At 42.9% G+C, this 20343-nt stretch overlaps 1 protein-coding gene across 2 annotated transcripts in view; it reads right to left on the reverse strand.

Annotated features, from left to right (window-relative positions):
* Positions 1–234: 234 nt before the first annotated feature.
* Positions 235–20343, reverse strand: part of LOC117352366 (semaphorin-4D-like) — a 348824-nt gene continuing 328715 nt past the window's right edge. The window contains exons 19-21 of one of the 2 annotated variants that reach the window (XM_033928889.1): positions 19187–19390; positions 10680–10774; positions 235–873 (exon numbers count right to left, since the gene is read on the reverse strand). In XM_033928889.1, the coding sequence (XP_033784780.1) occupies positions 844–873; positions 10680–10774; positions 19187–19390 (329 nt within the window). In that variant the 3' untranslated portion in view covers positions 235–843. The remainder of the gene's footprint in view (positions 874–10679; positions 10775–19186; positions 19391–20343) is intronic. The other variant, XM_033928898.1, reaches the window with a different exon arrangement.

The raw sequence follows: 20343 nt of genomic DNA on the forward strand, positions 1-20343 counted from the left end.
AACCTCCTCTAAAAATGCCTCTATTTCGCTCTATGCGTTTAGAGGCAGAGGAAAGGCCTAAGCTGGTTTTAGATACATCCAACACCATCTTTGATTATCGGTACTTGGCCGATATGGCTTTTTGATCGTCCAAGTACCGATTTAGGTCACTTTTTAGATGTTTTTTTGTTTTGATTATGAGCCCCTTACTGTATTTGTTTTGAAAATTCTTATTATGATCTTTTTTGCTATTTATATATATATATATATATATATATACATATATATTTTAATTGTTGTCCATTTGAACCTTCTTTTGGGAGCTGGCAGAATACAAAAGCTATGTTACATTACATAAAAATAGTCCAACAGGCTAAAGGAAATGCAAGCAGCAACATTTACTGAGCCAGCCTTTTACAAATGTTCAATCCTCATTTAATCCACTCTAACAGTGTTCCTTTAAATTATCCATATAGCAGTTACAATAAGCATAAATAATTCCAATACCCACTGTTGGGACATGTACACAGCTTTACTGTCATAAACACAACACACTAAGGCTATTTTCTAAAGTGGAACTTGCACCAACTTGATTCTTAAAAAAGCATTTTTAAAGCATATTCCTCAGGGGTGATGGGAAAGGGAGGAGAAATCTTGTGGCGACTCTTGTGGCGATGACAGAAACCTCTCTTCATGCCCCTTCCAATGTCGGTGAGCTTGCCAGATCGAGCACCTAGGCTGCCAGACTTCCAACTGCAGATCCACTGCATCCGTCTGCTCATGGGCTGTCTTCGGAATCCAGACCAGTGTTCAAGTAACTCCGACGTTAATTCTTCCTTCAAATGTACTCTTAGCCATCCTCTCCTAGTGAACGTTCTTCTTCTTGCAGCTCTCCTGAGAAGTAAGGGGCGGGGAAGAAAGAGAAAATGGTAGCCCATGAAGATTTCATTATTATGATGACAATTCTATAAATTGACTCCAAGATTTAGGTATCTCAGTGTTATATGTTTAGTGCCAATTCTATGCCAGCATCTGAACACATTTTGTTGTAGAGTGCACCAAATCGGTTAGTGCCCCTTTGTAAATTTCCCTCTAAATATTCTATGAAGTGCTCATAACTTATAATATTCTATTAAGTTGTGTGTGTACCTCACACATACCCATGACCCTTTCAGTCTCTTCACATGTGTGCACTCCCCCCTCCCTCCCTTAAAACATAGTAACATAGTAGATGACGGCAGATAAAGACCCGAATGATCCATCCAGTCTGCCCAACCTGATTCAATTTAAATTTTTTTAAAATTTTTTCTTCTTAGCTATTTCTGGGCAAGAATCCAAAGCTCTACCCGGTACTGTGCTTGGGTTCCTACTGCCAAAATCTATGCACTAAATGATTTTTTTCCACATATTTTATAGAATAGCACCTAACACTTATTCATGTAAATGTCAATTTGTGGCACCAATCACACATGTAATTGCTATTACTCTATTACTTAGGCACCAATTGATAAAACTGAATGTCTTTACGCTATTGAGAAGGAGTTGGTAAATTGCATTTGTTTATTGCTAACACCCAATCTAGCCGTGTAGCCAGATTATCTTGTTTTGAGGGGGCCTGAGTCCACAGTGGGAGCGGAGGCATAAAAGTTTACTCCGCCCACTGATCTCTGTGCTCCCCCTCCCTTCCATAACCTCAAATTCCTTTCACTGATGGCAGAGATCCCCAAGATCTGCCAGTCAAAGAGGTTCTCCACCAGTGTTCTGTCTGTCGGTGGTGCTTTCTATGGGCCCAGTAACCAAACTGGCAAGCAGTCCACAATTTCCAAAAGGAATAAAGACATTGGAGCAGACACAGCAATAAAAGGAAGCAGGAAACTTTTTAAATAAATAAATTACAAAGTGTGGCCTTAGCCAGAACCAGAAACTTATAATATTCAAAAGATTGGTTTCTTGGATAACAAGTATTGCACCAGAGATTTTCCTGCATTTGATTACACTTCTGTGTTTAATTGATCTTTTATTGAATTGCCTTATAGTTTTCCCAAATATATACAAGTCCATATGAACAGATGTCTGCATAATCATTGCAAACTGCATAAAACTTCACTGTCCTGCGATATATAATCTGATATTATTATTATTACATTACTCAAGCACTTCTACAATTTGAAAATTGTCTCAATATAAACTCATATCCAGATTGTGGGTCTACAAAGGATTTGCATTGCATGTTTACTCCACATAGCGAACAGCCTCTACATCTGTAGTGTCCTTAAGATATTTGTCATTGTGTCTTTCTTGGTCAATGGCAATGCACAGGGGACCAAGTTACATCCTAATCTAATCTAATCTTCCATTTGTGAGTCACACATTAATCTTGTTGCTGAAGTGATCAAGGTGCTGTATAATGTGCTAGTTTCAAGTTAATTCATGGCTTGAAATACCGACCATCACATGTATCTGGGCGGTTTACAATATTACAAATTAAAAAGATTTAATATAAATAGGTAAAATAAAATAATATGGGGTAAACCTAAAACTATGACAATTGAAACTGATTAGAAATGAGAGGATTTTGGGGGGGATAGGAAAGTATTAATTGAAATGATAAAAGTAGTGCTAGTGCTTCCTAAGGATCCTAGCAATGTCACTTAAAAGGCACCACTTTGCATTTGTCCAAATTTAATGTAAAGTGAGGCACATTGGGAAGAATAATCCAAATCACAGTTACTGGATGCTAGGGTCCAGCTTGGGGGTCAGCACTCAAGAAAAAGATCTAGGTGTCATCATGGACAGTACGCTGAAATGTGCGGCGGCAGCCAAGAAAGCAAACAAGATGCTAGGAATTATTAGAAAAAGGATGATAAACAAGAATAAGAATGTTATAATGCCTGTGTATATAGCTCAATTGTGTGACCTCACAGTATTGCGTTCAGTTCTGGTCTCCTTATCTAAAAAAAATATATAGTGCAAGGTTCAAAGAAGAGCGACAAAGATGATAAAGGGGATGGAACTCCTCTCATATGAGAAAAGACTAAAGAGGTTAGGTTTCTTCAGCTTGGAAAAGAGATGGCTGAGGGGAGATCTGAAGTCTATAAAATCCTGAGTGGTGTAGAATGGGTATAAGTGGATTGATTTTTTACTGCATCAAGATTTACAAAGACTAGGGTTTGCCATTGCAGCAAGAGGAACTGGGCACTCCTTCAGCGGACAGTTGGGGTGGGGCTTCAGGGGTTCCAAAAGAAGGGTTTGGGCATCTCTCCTGCTAGTTGACTTTACATGGGGGACGGGTTCCCTGATGTGGCCGCTAAACTTATCGCGGCAGGTAGATTCCCTTGCCGTGATTAGATCAGCGGCAATGCGATTCTCTACTTGGCACCTGTGAAATGGACGCCGGTTAGAAAATTGGGGTGGTTATATGGGGTTAAGCGTCTGTCTGTCAGGACAGACGTGATTCTATATAGGATGCCCGTGTGTGATTCTCAAAAGCTGCTTAGGTGGCTGCAGAGACTGGGCATCCTATATAGAATCAGGCCCCGAATGTCTCCAGTTCAGACCTTGATCAAGGATCAATCAGAATTAAGAGCAAATATACTGGATTCCAGGGTGTTCCACTGAAAGACAGAATATCTGGATCCACTGGAGGGTTATGGGAAATTTTGGGTTGATGTCAATGACCTCCATGCATCCAGTTTCTTAAGAAGATTCTTTGCAAGATAGCCTATAAGACATTTGGAAAGCATCCCAAAGTGGGGTGAAGGACATTGCTATAAGGCAGTTTTGTCTCACACCAGTAGAGGCCACTGTGGGGCCAGCAGGGGCAAGCTCATAAATGTAATATTTGCATGCTAGCTGCATGCCCAGGGGTATTTTAAAATAAGGGTAAGCAAATCACAACTGGATTCTATAAATGGCAACCTAGCGACACCTAACTTTGAATCGGTGCACAACATTTTTTTAAAATTGGCTTAATTGGTGTGGTAAATGACCATGCCAGTTTTTAGTCAATAAAAATTAAAAATTACTAATTAAGAGTTCCGCGTAGAACTCTTAGACTGCCTAGTGACATCTAAGTGGAGGTGCCCTCCAAAGCTTAACAATGCCTACCTGAAAAGTAGGCGTGGTTATGGTTGGAGAATAGGCATGGTTTACTTAGGCGTCGCTAAATATCAGAAATAGGTGCCAGTAAATTAGACCTGGTAAAATGTGGCCTAATATACCAGCACCTACATCACGAAAGCTTAGCGACGCCTAAGTCTACTTAGGTGCTGCTAGGTATAATTCAATAAATTGTACCATGTGATTGACAAACGCCTACAATGTAGGCGATGCCAGGCGCTGTTTATAGAATCCAGCCCCATAGTGCATAAATGTAAAGGAGTGTGAACACGGCGAGCTGCAAAGGTAGGGAATAGGCCCGTCACACATTTACATGGCTTGGGTATGTACAATTCTTGCATTTATGAACAACAGTGCTACAATATTGCTATTGAAATGGCTTAAGTGGACAAGACTAAATGTTAGCGCGTAAAAGCCAACTTATGCCAGTATTCTATAATGGAATCAGGGAACTGACCCTTATGTGTGGACCCACATAAAGGAGAATTCAATACATGGTACGGAATGTTATGAGGCTACTTCCCACACTGAATTTTTGGTGCGGGAAAGAGTTCATTTCAGTGCAAGGCATTGAAAATGGGGCAGAAACGGCAGATCCACACAAAAACACACTTTGAGGGAAATTCTATAAATGGTGCCTAATGGTGTTTAAGTTAATTGGGAACAATTAAACATTAAATTTAAAGTGTCTACCAGTGCCTAAACAAAAGGCATCGGAATCATGCCTCCAGTGGGCGTGGCTAACACTGGAAGTGGCATTAGGTGCCATAAAGTACCTATGTAGGCACAATTCACTGGAAAGATAGGCGCCAGAAATGTAGGCATTGAAAACCCTGGCTTACATGCCAGGTGCACATCTCTCCCGGAGGTGCGATTCTTTATACGGCGCCATCGTGTGATTGACACGAGATTGGCAGCCGCTGATATTGGTGCCATATAGAGAATCCAGGCTTGGTACCCATTTATAGGATAGTGCCTAAATGTTTCCACATGGATCTGCAAAGGGCAGTGGCGTGGCCATGGGTGGTGCTTAGGCAGGTCAGGGGCATTCCCTTAAAATGTACACAGTGTTATAGAATAGAGTATATCTGCTCCCAGTTTGCGCACGGGGATTTACCTCTGTTTCAGTTGGTGCAACTTCTCATGCCCAAAGTTGACTGAAGAGACCTCAGAGCTACATGCTGTTTTATGAAGAGTGCCTATGCCCGAACGACCATTATAGAATACTGTTCAGTGTTGATTTTTGAGCGCCGTTTACTGAATCGAGCCTATAGTTTATAAAATACTCACATACATCACAATTTCACACAAACTGTAGCCCTGAAACTGCCTATACACACATCATATACAAATAAATGCACTCTTTCCTTGCGTCAGCCATTCAGAAAGAGGCATGGGCCCAGGCAGCAGCACAGAAAGCATGCTCCTGCCGGCCCATACACCGCTGGACCACCAGGCTTAAGGGGCATTTAAAAAGGTACTGTGGGGAAGATTGTATACAATTGCTGCTGTAAGGAGGAACATGAGGATGGGGAAGAGCAGGAGGAGAGGAAAGAAAGGGACTGCATTGGAGGAAGGAAAGAGGAAAAAAGATGCAAGCATCAGGGGGGGGGGAGAGGCAGGCCGGGAAGATATGTGGCTTTGAGGTGAGGTGAGATGGGGTGGGGGGAGGAGATCTTTAGAAGAAGGGAAGAGACAGGGGAGAAGCTGAACATGGGGAAAGATAAGAACATAGAAGAGAGATGCTGGGTGAGAAGGGACCGCAGGGTCAGGGATGCAGACTGTCAATGGGGTAGGAACAGTGGAACATAGAGGCAATGCTGGAAAATGGAGGAGATTAGGACACTGAGGGACAATGCTGGAAAAGGGGCAGATGGGGACACAGGGAAAATGCTGAACACAGAGGTAGGATAGGGATAGGGATAGGGACAGAGAAGGAAGATGCTGAGTAGGGCAAATAGGGGTGCAGAAGGGACAAGGATGGTGGATCTGGAAATAGAAGAAATGTCAGAGGGACAGACAGAAGAAACAGATAAAAACAGAAAAGAGACACATGGAATCAAAGTAAATTGCAAAAAAAAAATATGTTCAAACAACAAAGGTAGAAAAAATATTTTATTTTGCAATTATTAATTTAAATGTTAGCTTTTTGAAATAAACATCTCTGATATCTTACATAAAAAAGGTACTGCTGGGCAGGGGTGTTTTAAAAGGGCGGGTGGGGATGTTTTAAAAAGGTACTGGGGTGAGGGGGGCAGGTTACATTTCAGGGCAGTGGAACAGGGTACAGAGCCTAGCAGGGAAGGGGGGACAGGGTGTAGAGCCTGGCAGGGAGGAGGTGGACAGGGTACAGAGCCTGGCAGGGAAATGGGACAGGGTGCTTAGCCTGGCAGGGAAGGGGGAACAGGGTGCAGAGCCTGGCAGGGAAGAGGGGGCCAGGGTGCAGAGTGCAGAGCCTGGCAGGGAGGAGAGCCTGACAGGGAGGGGGATTGGGTGCAAAGCCTGGGAGGGAGGACAGGGTGCAGAGCCTGACAAGGAGGGGGAAGACAGGGTGCAGAGCCTGACAAGGAGGGGGAAGACAGTGTACAGAGCCTGGCAGGGAAGGGGGACAGGGTATAGAGCCTGGCAAGGAGTGTGGGGTTGAGTGCAGAGCCTGGCAGGGAGTGAGGGAGGCTGGGTGCACAATTTGGTTCAGAATGTTTTTTTTCTTGTTTTCCTCCTCTAAATCTAGGGTGTCTCTTATAGTTAGGTGCGTCTTATGCGAAAAATATGGTAATTTTATAAGAGCTCTTTTATTTGTTTAGTTAGTTTTCTATCCCGTCCTCCCCATGGAGCACAAAATGCGTTACAAGCTAACGTACGTACATAATATACAGTGCAAGATTTTTCAATACAAGTTTTTATCCTAACGCGATACATACGAAGGATCTTATATCAATATGCATTTAGTTGTGGGTGGGTGAGCTAGGTGAACAGGTGTGTTTTTATTGCTTTTCTAAAGTTGAGGAATCCTTCGAGGGATCTAATCTGTGGGGGCAGTAGATTGCAGTGGGTTGGTATGAAGTGGGAGTAGGAACGTCGTTTGGCAGTTTGTAGTTGAAGGGCATGACCGGGGGCGTTTTGAGGCGTATTTCATCTTGGGAGCGCAGGGACCTGTTAGGCATGTGCTTTTTAAAAAAATTATAAGCTGTTTAGTTAAACGATTTGTGGGATATCAAAAATTAACAAACTTTAAACTTTTCCACATTGAATACATTTTTTTCATGTATAAGATACTTAATAAAATTACCACCTAACAGTATGAAATTCTGAGTTTCTATAGTCTCAGAAAATTACATTCAAAATAGCTTACTATTTCTTTATAAAGATGAAAAATATGACATTTGCACTTTTGGAAGGTTATGAATATACTTCATCAATAACTATATAATAATTTTTGATGGGAAAATGTGTTGATCTTTATATAGTCTAAGGATTTTAAGTGATGTATAAAATGTATTTTTCTTGTATTCACTTAATGAAAGTATTAAAAATGAATAAAGATATTTAAAAAAAAGAAAATCACATTCAAAAGAGCACCAACTAAGCTAATGAAGATAATGAAGGATTTGATCTGTGCTGGAAGCCTTTACACTTGTTTTATTTTCTTTATAGACTGAGAAGGATTCATTATTGATGCTGTGGATTCTAAATGGATCCTGCAAAGATCCGGCATGTTTTTAAATTTTTTTTTTTTAAGTTCCTGGAAAAACAAGTGAATGAGAGACAGCCTAAATCCTTAATAGAAAATAACGTACACATTTCTCCTAGTCAAAGATGTAGGGAAACTACGAAACATTATATCAGCAGAAAAAAAAAAATCAATGCTTACATAAATCAATAACATTAAAACAATTGACTGGTCTTTGGAGGAAATTAATATGATGTACAGTATTGCACACAATACTAATCTTTGAACTCTATATATGGTGCTCAAAGTTAGGCAAGGCTTTCTGAATGTGGTTTCCATTTCTTATGTAACTAATTGTGTCTTAATTGGCACTAAGGATCAATGAATTGACCTTAGCTAATGTTAATTGGAGTTAATTCATGGTTACATGTGGAAATGCCTTAAGCCTTGTTCTATAACCCCATGTCTAATTTCCATCACACTTAATTCCAAAGTGGACTTGACCATGGCAGAAGTGGTTATGGCCATGGGAGAGAGGCATGGGCGAATTAGGCACATGCCTGGAAATTAGGCGCAGGAGTTATAGAATACCTACAGTTCCACATCTACCTGCTATTAGCTGGGTGTGAACATTTATGCCTGCCAAAGTTAGGCACGACGTGTGCCATGGGCATCGGAATAGGGGAAGCCACAGCCTCACCAAGGATTGGCGGTCACCAGTCGGCTCCCTCCCACCCACTCCCCCCCCCTTCCTGGCGCTGTAATTTTAAATCTTTAGGCAGCCACCATGCAGCATCAATGAGCAGGCCTGCCCCGGAACCCTTCATTCTACTTCCGGAGGCAGGCCTGCTCACTGACGCTACGCAGCGACTGCCCAAATATTTAAAAGTACAGCGCCAAGAGGAGGTGGGTGGGAGAATCAGGAGCTGGTGAGAGGCTGTGCCGCAGGATTCTGCTGGCTAGGGCGGAGCCCTTGGCCCCTCCCCCTTCCAACAAAACAGCATTCTGCTGCTTATGACTTGTGCACTAAACTAGTTTTCTGTAAAGGCAATTCTGCAAGAAACTATCATTGTAGAATGTATGCTTACCCCTTAATTCTATAAAATGCACAAAAAAATTGGCACACAATTTTGGTCATGTTCCCAAATTGAGTGCGCCATTTAACTGAATAACAAGCTAATTAGCACCAATAACACTGGTCAACAAAAAAAAAAGTTTTTCTTTGCTACTGAGAACTTAAGAAGTGTTCTTAATTTAATGACGCTGATTTTAGATCTGTAATTGAAATTCAGCTAGCACGTCAGGTTTCTGAGATACACGTTACTGATTTTTTTAGACAGTTTGCCATATCGGCACAATATTGCTAGTATGAACTGTGTCCCACCAAACTTGCGTTAAGGAGTTTACTCTGAAAACAAACACGAAAACAACAAGGAGACATGTTACAGCATCTAGTTACACCTCTCTTAACTCACACAATTCTGCTTTCTCCTTTGACAGTGACAAGTCTCTAACCAGATCATTAAGATCTTCTTGAGTTAGCAGGTGAAGTTGTTTTTCATCCACTTCAGGTTCATCCAACTCCTCCACAGCAGCAGAGGCACATTCTTTATCTGAACTTTTGGCACATTGTGCTACAGATGTGGAAGGAGGAATTTGAACTGGATTCTCCGAGTCATGAGGGTTTAATTGCTGACGGGCAATCAGGATACACCAATTTTTGATTTATTCCTCTTTGTGAATCCAGCAATTTTTGTCATGCAAAAATAACAGTCTGAGTAATGATTTGGTGGTTCACGCCACACCATGGGTACAGCGAAAGGCATCTTTTTCCGTTTCCCATTCAGCCACTGTGTTAATCCGGAATAGCAGACAGTGCAGCAGACATGAGGTGCCCACGCTTTATCTCGGTCGCCCACTTTACAACCAAAATAATGCTTGTATGCACTTTGAAGTCTGCTTGATAGACTACGAGTATTTCGCTGACCTTGTGCAGTAAATTGTCCGCAGACATAACAGAAATTATCAGGATGGTTAACACAACCTCGTCTGTTCATAATAATTATAATATCTTAGACAAAAACAAACAAAATATAAAAATTCACAGGTAGAAAAAGCAGCACAATCACTTTTCAGTATAAACTTTCAAATTACTGGTATATGTGATCAATGAGTTGTCCTAAACTGCAATATTTTGTTACAGAAACAGTAAAATATCAATGCTTCACGGTTGCGTTATTGACGAAAATGATATAAACACAAACTGACGCATAACTTAAAAACAGGATGTGATAAATGAAAACTGTTTTCAGATTTAGAGTCAGCATGTGGCCCTTGTTAAGGTACAGGTGACGGAACTCCAGTAGCAAAATGCTTGGTGACCAGTGTAATTGCTATTTTAACAAACAAGTTTAAAAAAAGAGGGGAGGGGCGGAAATGGGAAGATCGGGGGCATTCCTTTATATTACACATGTAATTGCAGGATTAGGGGCATTTGTACCACATTTTCATGTTTCTTGTGTGCAAACACTATTCTATAAACTGCGCTTAATAAGTGCCGCTTACAGAAAAGCACTTTTTCAGCCCTGATTTTTTGGCCACTATATATAGAATTCAACCCTTAGTGGGCATTACCCAGTGCCTAATTCTGGCTGACCTTTACTGAATTCTCCCTTAAACATCTGAGGTAGACACTCGTGTCAACAACCATATTTGGGATCAGAGAGAAATCTTCTTACCCTGGGCAGCTGAACTGACTACTGATTCACTATATTTTAGCAACCATCCTCTGTATACTACATACAGTTTTACAGCAGATAAGGCAGACAGAAGAATGATAGGCAGCACAGGACTGTCTTCCAAACTAATTGTATAAGTACAAATGGTTTGACTAAATAAAAAGGTTCCATACCCAAGTTTTCTTCCAGCCTTGCATCACGGTGTCATGTTCGCTAACTGCACTCTTCCAGTTTGCAAAGTCCTTTGTCCAGTCTGTCCTGCTAACATCTGAAAATGTAAAACAAATGCGATACATGTCAGCATGGGATACGGCTACAACGCTGCTGGATGGAGGGCTACCTTCTACTGGAGAAAGGGATAGTGAGAATTTGGCTGTGGTAGGGGCAGGGGCTCGGGCCCAGATGCACTAAAGTCAGCGATCGTCTAACGATCGTCGTTACACTGGTTTAGCGACGATCAGATTTGCCGACCCGATGCACAAAACGGCTCACCACGTGGTTTTCTGCACAATTGCTCATTCTCTGATCTGGCCATGCAAATAAGGTCATTAATATTGAAATGCCATGTAAGCTAGAAGAGCGATTGATGCTCTAACATTGCTTCGCGATGCACAAAAGTGATAACTTTTAGCGATCTGAAAAAAGCCTGTCATACTGATAGTTCAGACCTGAAATTAATATATTTATAACATTTACCATACCTTTTTTATTTTTATTTAAATGGGCATATATGCTGTGCGTGTGTTACACATACACAATATCTGCCCCATTAAAAAAAAATGCGAGATGAGATGCCCCCCGATGACAACCGCTGGTCCACAAACCCCTGACGATGACTACCTCCCCCGTGACAGTGATGCACCCAAAGAGACAGGAGGGATGTCCACTCCCTCCTACCTCTGCAACCTGATTGTTCATCTGGGCCACCTGGATGCCCCCCCCCCACGACTCTACCCCCTGACTCTTCCCCCAGCACTCCCCCACACTCCCCCCAGTATCCTCTCACCCTACACAGAGATCCACCTTCCCACCACCCCACCAATACCCCAAAAGACAGCCCTGGTGAGCTGGTGGGGTCAGCTCATCTCCCCCCCCAGCTCAAGCCATTTTGAAGCTGGGAGGGGAGTGAGCATTCCTCTTTCTGGCTTTTACAATGAGGTACAAGGAAGGGGCTGAAGTGTTTGCTTTAGTGGGGGGTGGGGTCTGTGCTGACTCCCTTATGGGGTCTTGTTGGTGGGGTGGTAGGAGGGGGTATCTTTGTGTAGGGGGGGAGAGCATGGGGATATGCCGGGAGGAGGAGGAGAGTTGTGGGGAGTGCTGGGGGGGTCCAGGTGGCCCAGATGCACACTCGGGTTGCTGAGGTAGGAGGGAGTGGGCATCCCTCCTGTCTCTCTGGGTGCTTCGCTGTGGTATGGGTGGCTGTCATCGGGGGGGAGGGGGGGTCAGGGACCCACAATTGTCATCGGGTGGGGGTGTGCGTGTGTAACGGCTGTGGTTGGGAGCTGGGCTGGTAAGACTTTTTTTAATGGGAACAGATATATACGTGTGTAACATGCATAACATCTGTGTCCATTAACAAAAAAAGGTTTCTTGCTCCAAACAGCTGAGTGGCAGGAGGCTGCTTCAGGGCTTCCCCTGCCGGCTCTGCGCATGTGTGAGTGTCACTCTCGCAGCAATTCATCGGCGGGATCAGACGGGGATTATAATAATACTAACTTCGATCTCACAGAGCAAAGGAACTGGGCTTCTGGCTCCGCGGAAAACGAAGAACTGAGGCCACGAGGAGGAGACGCGCCCCCTAGTCTGCACAGGAAGGCACCCATGCATGCGCGGAACTCTCACAAGCTTGAAGATCTTCAAGCAAGTTTGCTTGCGAGAGTGTCCGATCGGGGTTCCGTAGATGACATCACCCACATGTGGAGAATATCTGCCTGCTGTCCCTGGATAACACCTGTTACGGTAAATAACTGTGCTTATTCTTTTATACCGCCATAACCAAAAGTTCTAGGCGGTTTACACTAAAGAGAGCTGGACAATCAACGAAATACAATCATGCAGTAAAAATACAAACATTCAGTAAAAATACATTTGCATGCAGTAAAACACTTATTAGGTAATAAATTTATCGAACAAAGTGGTCTTAATTAATTTCCGAAAAGAGCAGTAAGACATAGCTTGGTAAATACATTTACCTATCGTGCATGCAAACTTGTTTGAGCATCAGCCGCTCTTCTGGAATTGGCCAAAAATCTGACCGCAGCGGACCCACATGGTCTTACCGACCCTGTTTAGTGCATCTAGGCCTCAGGGACTATTGAGTGCAGACTTGGATATTGAGTTGGAAGGGGAGGAGAGATCAGGGACTTGTTGATTGGTTGGGGGAGACTGAAGATTGGGTGCAATGAAAGACAGCCCAAGCATGCCAGTTTGTCCAGGAGACTTCCGGGTTGCCTCTTCTGCATTCTGAATTACAAGATCTGTAGGGCAGGGAAATATCTTTACCTGATTGTAACTTCCTAGAGTTTGGATTTGAAAAGGTCAGATAATAAATCTAATACCCACATTACAGAGACAGCTCATAACCCCATCATTTCTTCTCCCAGTCTCTGAAGGACAGCCACAGTTCTTTGGATTTGGGAATAGAGAATGTGTACAAGTGCTTGCTGTATCCACAAGTACCTTCTGCCCTCTCTTCCAAGTGCACTTCTAGATTGAATGAAAGCAACAAGGAGAGGAGGGGTGAGCAAATACAGGGACAGTGAGCATTGTGTACATTCTCTACTCTTGTCCTTAAGGAGACACAACATAACTTGACTTGTGCAGTGCTGTTTTCTCATAGGAAGGTAAGCCAGGATTGAAACGTCTAAATTGCCAAGTCATCCATCTGGCATGGGGGCATGTTTGAGTAGGATGGAGTCCTGGAAGTTAATGCTGTTTTTGTTTGACAAGTTTTCTACATATGTGCCGAGTGTGTTTTTTGCAGGGCGCCAAATTATTTCACAATGTGTCTGGCAGCAGGGGGAAATGTGTTCTATAGTTAATGAGTGATAGTAGCTATAAGAAGGGTTTTTTATTTTTTTTATTAATAAATTAGATTTTCAAAGTTTCAATAAAGAAACACACACACAAAAATAATTATTAAAAATAGACTAAAATCAAAAGGATACGCCCTAATGAAAAATATTGTAGATACTGGTGTCTCAACTCCAAGCCCTCATTAAGGGCATAAAAATGACTAAAAAAGAGAAAGGCAAAAACAAACAAGGGCACCCCCCTCCACCCCAGTTCAAAGCTGCTGAGCTCAAGAAATGTACCTTGTTTCATTGGAAGCTACCAGATGAAAACCTAAGCTAAGTGCTGTGTTTTTGGGGGCGACGGCTGGGGGGTTCCCACAGCAGGGATCTCTGCTGTTCTTTAAACACACTTGAGTGATTTGAAAATTTGTATCACATATATTTAATATTTCACTATTATTTATTATTTGATATATCACTTTTGGTTGTTTTGAGCAAATGCGACATGTCCAGTGACGGTGTGCAGGTGAAGTGCGTCAATGCTCACTTCCCGGTCGCGTTAAGCGCTGGAGAAATTTCTCCCTTCGCTGGCTCCTCACACTGAGAACACGTCATTCTCACATTATAAAATTATTTGGGTTAGTAGCCTTTTGTGCGTTGCAGAGCCCCTGCTGCGAGAACCTATTGACTTTCACTGTTTTAATATTATATCTGTTGCAGTTCTTTTGGAGATTTTTTGGTGGATTGGTATTATATTAACCAGTATAGAAGGTCACTGATATAAGAAAGTAATTATACATCGACAGGGAAACATCTTGCGCTACAAATGAGTGACCCTAGCCACATCAGGGAATATTTATTAGGGTATTCAGCCACAGTGGCCAGTGGGATTTAAGCTGCTTAGAGACACAGGCCAAATTAATTTATATATTCCATGCAGGGCCAAGTCCAGGCTCTGTCATTGAATGTTTGGGTAGGTGCAGTCATCTAGAAGTTAACTGGGCATCAGCCAATATTCAGACTGGTGCCTGGTTAGCTTGGCAGATAAAAAGCTAAGAAGTCTTTTTTTTGCTGTCCTAACTTTGGGTTTCTTTTACTAAGGTATGCTAATGGATTTCATGCGTACTACGACAGACATGGGGGAAGCCACTGCTTGCCCTGGATCAGTAGCATGGAATGTTGCTACTATTTTGGTTTTTGCCAGGTACTTCTGACCGAGATTGGCCACTATTGGAAACAGGAGACTGGGCTAGATGGACCATTGGTCTGACCTAGTAGGTGTCAGGTCAAAAGTGCGCCGGGACAAAGGCGCGAGCAGACAACTGAGCGCAGCGTGGAGGCACGCGCCGAAGAAAAAGAATGTTTTTAGGGGCTACGACGGGGGGTGTGGGGGGGAACCCCCCACTTTACTTTATATAGATCGCGCCGCGTTGTGGGGTTTTTGGGGGGTTGTAACCCCCCACATTTTACTGAAAACTTAACTTTTTCCCTGTTTTTAGGGAAAAAGTTACGTTTTCACTACAATGTGGGGGGTTACAACTCCCCAAACCCCCCACAACACCGCCGCGATCTGTATTAAGTAAAGTGGGGGGGGGGCTCCCCAACAAAAACCCCTGTCGCAGCCCTTAATAACAGTCTTTTTCTTCGGCGCGCGCCTCCGTCTTGCGCTCAGTTGTCGGCGCGCGCCTTTGTCTTCCGCGTTACCGTCTATGAACCGACCTAGTATGTAGGGTTGCCAGACGTCCAGATTTACCTGAACATGTCCTCTTTTTAAAGGACTGTCCAGGCATCTGGACGGCTTTTCAACACCTGACACTTTGAAAAGCTTCCAGCTTGGGTTCACATCAAAAGGGCATCTGCATATGCGCAGATGCAACATGGTGACGCACGCCATGCGCGCCTGAATGCGATATCATCACGTCACATCTAAGCATGCGCAGATGCTCTCTGTTGCGGCTCCGAGCACAAGAAGAGGTCAGGGATAGGGATGGCGCTGGGGGGCGGAACGAGGCATGACTTGTGCAGAAAAGGGCAGGGCTGGGGGCGAAACTGGGCGTGTCTGTGGGTCCGGATTATACAATCTTAAAATCTGGTAACATAAGAACATAAGCAGTGCCTCCGCCGGGTCAGACCATAGGTCCATCCTGCCCAGCAGTCCGCTCCCGCGGCGGCCCAAACAGGTCACGACCTGTCTGAATCACCAGAAGGGGCCCCTTGCCACCTTGGTTTCTCAATAAAGTCCTATCTTCCCATCAAAGTCCTCACCCTCTGGTCTTGCCCATGCACGACCTGGTTGGCTTTCTATACTTGTGTTACATCCCAGCTCCTCCCTCAGTATCCCACGATCCCTTTATCCCTCAGGAATCCGTCCAATCCCTGTTTGAATCCCTGTACCGTACTCTGCCTGATCACTTCCTCCGGTAACCCTACTAGTATGGCTGCTCTTATGTTCTTATAAGGATTAGCATGGGGGAACCACGTGAAACCTTGAGCTGACAGGATGCAGGTCTTAGCTGCTCTGGGGCCCCACACTTTGTTTTGTCTCCTTGTATAATATTCTGACTTTATCTCCGGCAGTTATTGGTTGCTGGCTACTCCGAACACATTTTATGGACAGATTTGTGCCCAAAGTTGGTGCTGAAAGTCTAGAAAATTGAATAAAAAGGAAAGAAGAAAGTCACAGGGAAGAGAAGATAAAATGGTCCTCTGTTACTCGACAAAACATCAATTCTGCTCAAAATGCTTTCCCGCTCTTTCATGCAATCAGTTTGCTCTGTGCAGAACTGATGTTTTGTTGAGGACCAGATGTTTTCAGTTTGATGATGACAGACTCCTGATGAAGGCGCATTACTGTCAAAATACGGATAGTGTCGAGTCTACGCATGTCAATATTTTTCACAAATAATTTGGTTTTTGTCTAAGTTTTGATTCCCATGTGAAGGTCATCTTTCAATCCTCACTTTCTGTGGATTTGCTGTTTGCATTCTGGGGATTTCTCTTCTGCTTTTTGCTCATTTTATTCAATTGTGGAAGTCATATCTTGCTAAGGATACCAAAAGTGGTTCAGGGAAAGGTGACAAAAATGATATAGGCCTTGGGTCAAAGATATATTAGAAGAGACTTGAAGATCTCAATATGTATAGCCTAGAGGAAAGGAGGGATGGAGGATAAGATACAGAAATTTAAATACTTAAAAGGTATTAATCTGAAAACTAATCTTTTTCAGTCACAGAGAAATGGCAGAAATGGAGGTCATGAGTTGAGATTGTAGGGTAGGAGACTTAGCAGCAACATATAGAAATTGTTTTTCATAGAAAGGGTGGTGAATGCCTGGAATGTTTTCCCGTGGGAGCAGTGGTATAGTAAGGGGGGGGGGCAGACTGCCCCAGATGTCTAATTGTGGAGGCTTCGACAACTCTCTGTCCCCCATGCCATATTCACGCCCTCCCCTTTAAATCTTTGTTAGAGCGAATAACTTCTCTGGCCTGCTGTTTACGCCGGCCTGGCTCCCATCTGAAATCACTTCCTGGTCACGGGGTCAGGAAGTCATGTCAGAGGGAAAGCCTACGCTGGTGCTCGCACTGGCGAAGATTTAAAGAGGTATGTGGAAGGGAGGATGCGAGTGTGGCATGGTGGGTGAATAAGGAGCGGGAGGGGGGTATAGAAGAGGGCACAGGGGGATGCCACCACCCTGGGCTCCTCCTACCCTCGCTATAACACTGTTTGGGAGGTTGTGAAGACAAAAACAGTGATAGGAATTCAAGAATGCCTGGGATAAACACAGTAACACTTTATAGAAAAAGGATGGAATCCAATTCAATCAAAACTTAAATGACCTCATAGCTGGCATGAGCTTTGACAGAAGCTTCAAAGGTTGGGAAAGCCATTGTTGAACAGACTTTTATGTCTGGGTCCCATAAATGGAAAAAACAAAACAGATCAGTATCAAGGCTGGAGTGGACTTTGATGGCAATTCCAGTAAGCTGGGAGGTAGGACCGGTGCTGGGCAGACTTCCATGGTCTGTGCCTTAATATTAGCAGGGAGAGACGGAGATTAAGTATATCAGTGCTTAAACATGAAAAAGTGGCCACCTTTGCTGGGCAGACTGGATGAACCTTGCAGGTCTTATCTGCTCAGGATGAAATCAAGTCTTCAAGATGTCTCAGAGTGAATGTATATTACAGGAGCTACAACTTGGAAGATGGATCTGTATACGAGTTGGAAAGTAAGGAATAAGCCAGTTGTAAAAAGTGGAGGGAGACCAAAATAGGTTTGATGAGTAAAAATAAGAGTTTTGAAAGGTATACTGTTTGCTATGTTTATTCAAGCTTATATATTGTTATTAATGACTGGAACCAGTCAAATCCGAGTGGTTTACTTGAACTTTTACAATGGTGTCACAAAGCATGAGATTCTGTAGTGGTATAACAATATGGGGAGTTAATGTTCATTGTAGAGGAAGGGAGACAACCTATCAAATATATTAGCTCTAAAAGTGCAGTTTGATAAGAGGTGTTGCAAACAATTTGTAGACTGTGAAGTTGCAAATGTGGGAGACATGAAATGGGGAATTACAATAATCCAAATAACATATGATTAGAGAGTACAGTAAGAGTCATAAGACATTCCTGCCAATTACTACTACTAATACTATTAATTATTTCTATAATGCTACCAGACACACGCAGCGCTGCACAGAGTCACTAAGAGTAAGAAAACAGTCCCTGCTCGAAAGAGCTTACAATCTAAACAGGCAAGACAGACAAACAGGATGTTATGGATACAGTTAAGGGGAACGGTTAATCAGCGGGCTGAGTTGGAGGGCAGAGGAGTAGGCATGTTGTAAGTAGGCATGCCTAACATTTTCCACACCAATGCGGCTTTGTACTAATGTTCTATAACAGCTTAGTGTTGCTTCAAATGAGATGCCAGCCACCTTACAGAACTACCACTATCAACGGATCTATTCCTTTCAATGCAGAGAAATGTCAGAAGCCTTCACTTAGTTGCTGACCTCCCCGACTGCATCAATTCTTTGGGGGAAAAAACACACCCAGACCAACTGGAGCCAATATATTTTTCAGCCAGTCAGAAGATGTAAGCTGCAGGAGGCAGGCTCAGGACATCAGACTGGATTAATCAAACCAGTTTTGCAGTATGGACCTGATTGTATAAACACTGCCTAGCTCAGTAGGCACCTACCAAGTCATTCAAAAGTTAGGTGTCATTTATAGACTTGCACCTAGCAGAGTCTAAATCAAATTAGGCTGCAGTAGGTATCTACAACTTAGGTGCTAGTAAATTAGGCCAGGGGTTTCTTGGCCTAAAATACCGGCAACTAACTCAATTCACACCCAAACTCTGCCCCCAACCACACCTATTTTCCAGGTAAGTGCCTCAGAGTAGATGCCTACATCAAAGTTGTATGCACCTACTGAGTTAGGTGCCTACTGGCTAATTATTTTTTTAATTGGTCTTTTAATCAGTTTTTAATGGCGCTTTCAATCATCAGCACAATAAATTAAATAAAAAAATTAATTAAGCTAGGTGCCCACATCGGTAGGTGCTGTTTATAGAATCAGGGCCCATGTATTTAAATTCTCAACAAAATACGAGAAGGGGAAAACAAGGAAAAAGATACATTTAGCCATAATACTAATTTTACCTTCTACTGTGATGATGACTTTGGAGGTCTGATTTCCAGATTTGGAGGTGACAGAACAATGATACTCCGCATCTACTGTTGCAATGTCTTTCAGCCAACTAAGGACATGCACATTACCACCAGCCAGCATGTGCGATTGCTCAGTGACACAGTGAGCTATTTTTTTTCCATTCTTTTCCCAGACAAAATGAGCATCTTTAGGACCTGTTGGAATAAATTATTATTCCATATGTAGATATATATATATGCTGTATATTAACATTTTTTTACAATGTGAAAAATAGCTTTAATATGGAATTGCAGTTTTTGTTTGCAACCATTAAAACTGCCAAGAAAAGCTTAAAGTACTTGTACTTAAGTATTTTTCAAATTCAAAAGGCATATCATTTCCATGTTTTCTTATTTTTTTTTTATCCAAGTAACATAACATAACATAACATAACATAACAGTAATCTTATATACCGCTACAACCTCACAGCTCAGCGCAGTTTACAAGAAAGAGAACTGCGAATACGAAGGGAAATGACAATCACTAATAATAAAACCCTAAGCGCGCATGCGCACTTCAAACTTTGTGTTCCCTGCGTCTGTGATCTGTAACTCCGTGCCAGAAGAACGCTACTGCATTCAGAGTTTGGCGACCACGGACGCGGAGAACACACCAGCGACACCCCCCTCCTGCCCTCACTCACTCGCTCATGCCCGCCAGACAACAAGCTGCTGCTGCTCTTCGTTGCGTCTGCCCTTCTCTTCAAGGCAGCCTGCTGAGGATCACTGGCCAGCTGAAGCGAACCTCGCAGGCTGTTCTCCACCTCGGTAGCATGTTCCCTCTGATGCGATCCCATACTAAAACTTCTTGGAGTTCTGATCAGCAGAGGCCGTACCATGCAACCACAAATCAACAAAGTAATAAAAACATCATTCGTGATTATGGGAAACCTAAAACAAATCTTTAAATTCTTCGACAGGAAACAATTCCAACTTTTGGTACAATCTCTTATCCTTAGACTAATAGACTACTGCAACCTGCATCCCCTGCCCAGCAACCATAATAAAGCAATTACAAACAATACAAAATACAGCCCTAAGACTCATCTACTCATTAAAAAAATATGATCACATCACAGAAGCATACCACGACTCACACTGGCTCCCA

Source organism: Geotrypetes seraphini, chromosome 1, assembly GCF_902459505.1.
Source record: "Geotrypetes seraphini chromosome 1, aGeoSer1.1, whole genome shotgun sequence".
In the NCBI taxonomy this organism is placed as follows: domain Eukaryota; kingdom Metazoa; phylum Chordata; class Amphibia; order Gymnophiona; family Dermophiidae; genus Geotrypetes; species Geotrypetes seraphini.